At 43.0% G+C, this 5,729-nt stretch overlaps 1 protein-coding gene across 1 annotated transcript; it reads right to left on the minus strand.

The window, feature by feature from the left end:
* Window positions 1–4,025: 4,025 nt before the first annotated feature.
* UBL4B (ubiquitin like 4B) lies at window positions 4,026–4,583 on the minus strand. Its single transcript, XM_069089237.1, has one exon. It carries the CDS (start codon window positions 4,581–4,583, stop codon window positions 4,026–4,028), a length of 558 nt encoding a protein of 185 aa, XP_068945338.1.
* Between the last annotated feature and the right edge of the window lie 1,146 nt (window positions 4,584–5,729).

A 5,729-nucleotide genomic window follows, 5' to 3' on the forward strand; every position in this document is an offset into this window, starting at 1 on the left:
ACCAACCTAGAGATGATTGCAACAGTCCAGGTGTGAGGAGATGAGGACCTGTATCTGAGGAGAGAAGGGGGGATCTATGAGAGAAATCATGAAGGTAGTGTGGTGCAGTAGATAGAGCTGCTTGGGGAGGCAGAAAGACGTGGGCTCAAGTCTTACCTTTGTTACATATTATCTGTGTCACAGTGGGTAAGTCACAATTTATCATTTCCTCTGGCAACTCTCTAAATTTCAGAATGGGTGCCCTTTTTATGGAGGGCTGTTCTGTATCTGCCTATATATCTGTCTGTCTATCCATCTATCCATTCATTCATTCATTTATTTGACAAATGGGGCTAAGTGACTTGCTCAGTCACACAGGTAATAAGTGTCTGAGGCTGGATTTGAACTCAGATCTTCCTGACATCAAGGTCAGTACTCTATCCACAGCACCACTTAGCTGTCCCTTCTATTTATCTTTGTATGCACAGTTCTTGGCATTTAATTCACATTTGTTGATATGACTGAATTATATGTCTGGTTCCGGTGGTGGACAGGACTACTAGCACTGGCAGCAGCCCCTGTGGCAAGATTATAATGGCACTGGTCCTAACACTACCCAATTGCAGTTGGTAAGTCATGCAGATAGATGTCCCCCAAGTCACTGAACATTCTCACATCTGTTGTCTGCAGTTGAATGTTCAAGGCTTGTATTGTTCAGTATAGTACCTTGTATTGTTGTATTGCATTATTCAAGACAATACCCCCTGGGCATGTGGCAGTAGTTTCAGAAGCTTACTCAGAAATCCTATGTAATATAAACTCCCTCTGAATTTCACCACCCCAGACTCATCCTTCCCATGAACTGACCACTGACTATGGGGCATGTGTCAAGCCTAGCCCCACACATAAGTATACAGGATCTTGGAAATCATCTCATCCACCTCCCTTCCCCTCCTCATTTTACAGATGAGGAAACTGAGCTCAGGATCAAGGAGTTTAAGTGACCTACCCAAAGTCACACAGGTAGTGTCTGAGATGGGATGAATAATCCTGACTCCAGAGTCAATGTACTTTCTACCATAACATTGCCAAAGGAAAGAGAAATCAAGGCACACCACAACAGCTGTCCCATTACACCCCCTTGCCCAGCTGCCTTTCAAGAAGTCAGTCCACCAGTGGATCACAAAACACAGAATGGGAGGGAGAAAAGTGCCCAGGTCACTCAAAACAACTCTTGCTCCATCCCCCATGGAAGGCTTAACAGGGTTTGCCCCTCTCTTGTTAATGATGATGATAAAATTTGATTCATTCAATCAACAAACATTAAGTGCCTACTGTATGCCATGTGCAAAGCACTGGAGGTACAAAAATCAGTGCTATTTAATAATAATAATAGCTAACATTTATATAATAGTGTGGTGAGTTTTGCAAATTACTTTTATAATTATTATCTCATTTTTTCACAACAACCCTAAGAGGTGGATGCATTTTTTTTAATATTTTACAAATGAGGAATCTGAGGTCTTGCTCAGGGTCACATAGCTAGTATCCGAGGACAGATTTAAACGCCCAGCACTCTATCCATGGCACCACCGAACCACTTCCACATCAGCACATCGGAATGTCACACACTGTCTTGCAAAAACCCTTCTGGATAGATGCTACAGATAATATTAACCTGAAAGGTTAACCCATGTTTGAAACAGTGGGGGTTTATTCAAGATTTTCTTTCCTTTTGTATTTGCCTAAATTATTTCCATCTTAGAGGCACCAAAAAGATAGGAAGTGTGTGTCTTGGATAGTCTCAGGGGATTAACATAAATGGAGTTGACAAATTAAAGAGTGTTGCCAAGAAGTTGGTGTGGTGTACAATGTTGTGCTGTTCAGGGGCATTTAAAATAAAGGCAGTTGTCTACTTCATGGGAAACTTTCCAGAAGAGGGCCAGACAGGGATGCCAGGAAAGTTTGCTTCACACTCAACTGGCAATGACTTTGGAACTGCTGCATTTGATCATGGGGGCCCTTCCAGACCCCAGGGTTACACCCACCTGTGCAAACTGTTAGCCAAGTATCAAAAGCTCTCCCTACTGTTCCCTTTCCTTTCTTAATGACTTTGACATGGGGAAAAGTTTCTCTATCCCCCCTTCTTCTCCCCACCCCCAAGCCCGGGCTCCTCACCATAATTGCTCTCTTGGCCAAAATAAAACAGGGAACTCAGACCTTGCTAAGGACAGCTCCTGAGGGTGAGGAACAGAGAGATTTAAGATCTTTATCAGAGTGACTGCTCTCGGCCTTTCCAGCAGGTTCATGTGATAAAGGGACATATGTATTTTAAAATCCATTCAGTAAGGGTAATCCAGAAATTAACATGTTCTTTGGGTCACGCAAAGTTCCAAAAGAGATAAGTATCTAAACAGGTTGAGGTCTGGATCATTTTGATCAAGTCATGAAATAATTTGTAGTTATCATTAGATAGGGTGTCCTGAAATTCTTAGTGCAAGTTGAAGCTTAAATCCGTATTTTCAACATCGGACCATATAAAATTGGGCCTGAGAAGAAAATAAGAGTCTGGGAACCACTGAGAATCTTGGTAAACCCCAGCCAGTTTGTTCTTATATGGCCAGGGGCTGGAAGTCATTGGTAATCAGACAAGAGTTTCTGGGAAAAGTCTCTGGAAGCCTTGGGATGTGGACCTTGGCGCGCCATCTGGTGGTGGACAAAGAGACTGCTAGACAACAACCCTACCTAGTGTCCTACCCTCTGAGTTAAAATTCAGCCTCAGAGATTTACTAAGCTATGTGACCCCAGGCAAGTCACTTAACCTGCCTGCCTCAGTATCAACTATAAAAGGGATTATAATAGCACTTACCCTCGAGAGAGTGAGAGAATTTGGAATTAAATTTTTTTAATGTTAAAAATAAATTAAAAATTTTAAAATAACAATAAGAACACTTATCTCCTGGGGTTGTTGCAAAGATCAAATGAGAGATCTGTAAAATACTTAATATAGGGGCGGCCAGGTAGCACAGCGAGTAAGAGCACCGGCCACCAGTGTCGGGATGACCTGGGGGATTGAATCCAGGCTCAGACACTTAGCACCCACTCAGAAACACCTGGCCATGTAACCTTGAGCAAGTTACTTAACCTGATTGCTTTAAAAAAAATACTTAATATAGTGCCTATCACATAGTATGTGCTATATAAATGCTAGCTGTTGTTATTATTCAATTATTTATATATTTATTAATATATTTATATAATTTAATTATTAATTAACTAAGAATCTGAACCGAACATTCCTTCCCTACTTGAGACAAGGCAGTATAACCACTTATGTAACAACCCCACCTGCTTCTTTCGTCTCTGAGTTACAAGAGCTGTTAGACTCGCCTGTATGCCCATGCCCATGTCCTAATGGCCTGTGTTATTTCTACTCTTCTATGAGGCCTGAATCCTTCAAGATACTTCCTAATGACGTGGAAGATTTCCCCAAGCAGGAGGGGTCACTCAGCCCTTGGAAGAGAGGTCAAGTGTAGGATCTGATATATTCTTCTAGGCCAGGGGTTGTTAACTTTTTGGTATCATGGCCTATCTTTGTCAATCTGGCAAAGCCCCACTTCTCAGAATAATGTTTATTGCCTTCATATTTGAAAGAAATGCTAATTTCAGTTACAAGTTAGTGAAAAGATGTAATTTCTTCCAGTCCAAATTTATGGAACCCCTGAAAACTAAGTATTTGAATAGGTTGAAAACCTGTGCTCTGAGAAACTCAAATAAATACATAAATGTCCTTCATTCCATCCTTTCTTCCTGTTTGGAGGCCCTAATAGAGAAGAGGTAATATGACTTTACCAAAAGGGGAAACTGAGGCATAGAGACAATAAGGAAATCACTCAAAGTCATAGCTTCCAATAACTAGTCTGGGAGATTCAAACAATAGATGAGGGTATCTATAAAAGGGAATTTGGGAGGAAAAAAAGTCTCCAGGAAACATACTATAACAACAAAAAACACCCACATCATAGATAATTTCAGACATGTCAGGTTTATTTACTGGGTGACTTTTCTGGTTTTAAGCCATCCTTGGGTACTAGATTGCATTTCATATCTCCTCGGGGCTCCATATCGCCTTTGGACTGGACAGTAGAGCCTGAAGTTCCCGGATGCCTCCCTTCTGGAAATAAGAATTTTGAGATTCGCTCAAGGTCATCCAGGCTCATTTGTTGCAAACGCTTCTTGTGTTCCTCTTTTAGATGGTTAAGCACTTTCTCTGCATCCTGTAGGCTAAAATGTTTGGTCAGAATCTGCGTAAGCTGAGGCCACAAGGACTGGGACTGAGACGGAGACTGAGGCTGGGAAGGCCTCTCAGGGGATGCCTTCTCCAAGGGACGGAGAATCACATTGAGCGTAGAATTAGGTCCGATACAATAGTCGGAGAGACGCTTGTTGTCAGCCAGGACCTGGCCTTTGAAGAGTAGCCGCTGCTGTTTCTCAGGGACATGAAGTTGTGTTGACACTAGTCGCTTTAACATAAATACTTTCTCATTCTCTGACACTTGGAGTAGGCACCTCCGGCCTAAGAGAAGTTTGACAGTTAGCCACATTGTGGTCTGGGAAGGCAGCCACACTTGCTTAGATGGGGTCAGTTGACATCATCCTCTGGACCAAAGGTCCTGACAGTCAAAAATGAAAAAACAAGCCCAGAGCAACTGAAAGACAAGGGGCTGGGCCCATGGGCAAGGAGCTGCTATTGGACAACCTGCTTTGATGTCACAATCCCCCAGAGGCCTCAGCGTTCCAGGGGTGGACGTGCAGTGGTCACTTGACAGGATGGCTGTGAGGATGACCACAATATCTCTCACATCTATCCACCTGAGAGCTTTCTACACTCACAGAAACCACCACAGTTCAGGTGCCCATTTCTCTCTCCTGCTTTATTTTAATAGCCACTGTACTAAGTAGCTACCTTTCCTAATGATTCTTTTACACTAATCCCTATAATGTGCTGCTGTAATTGCATCACTCCTCTCTCTTCAAACTCTCAGTAGCTCCCCATTGCTTAGAGAATAAAGTACGGATTCTGTATTCTGGTATTCAAGACCTCTCCACAATCTGACTCCAATCTTATCTTTTGCAGCCTTATTCCTGATTCCCCCTTCGTGTACATTTTGTTGTAACCAAATGCTCCATTTTCTGGCCTTTTGCTCCTGAAGTCCTCCAAGTCTTACATGGTCCCTTCCTCCCTATCTGACCAGTCTTCACCTTTGAAATTTCAAGACCCAACTAAGGTGTACTTCCTGCATGACCATCACCATGCCACTCATTCACTAGGCTGTGAGCTCCTCCAAAGCAAGATCCATGCCATCTGTTTGTACTCCTAAGACCTAGCACAGAACATTTTTAAATCACAAGACACCCCTTCTAGCCACTACCTTCTTCAACAGGATTAAGAACTGGGAAATGGGACGGCTAGGTGATGCAATGAGTAGAACACTGGCCCTGAGTTCAAATCTGGCCTGAGACACTTAATACTTACTAGCTGTGTGACCTTGGGCAAGTCACTTAACCCCAACTGCCCTGCCCTCCCCCCTCCAAAAAAAAAGAGCTGAGAAATTCCACCTTACCTGGCACCTATTCACCTATTCACTCCACCCTATTGAGTCTGAAGTGCCTATCTCTCTCTCTCTCTCTCTGTCTCTCTCCCTCTCCCTCTCTCTCTCTCTCTCTCTCTCTCTCTCTCTCTCTCTCTC

Source organism: Petaurus breviceps, unplaced genomic scaffold, assembly GCF_028583685.1.
Source record: "Petaurus breviceps papuanus isolate PSGF00001 unplaced genomic scaffold, PetGlider_PUasm1.0 186, whole genome shotgun sequence".
Classification (NCBI taxonomy): Eukaryota; Metazoa; Chordata; class Mammalia; order Diprotodontia; family Petauridae; genus Petaurus; species Petaurus breviceps.

Excerpts from the sequence above, each read along its gene's own strand:
- UBL4B (XM_069089237.1), bottom strand. The coding sequence starts at position 4,583 with ATGTGGCTAACTGTCAAACTTCTCTTAGGCCGGAGGTGCCTACTCCAA.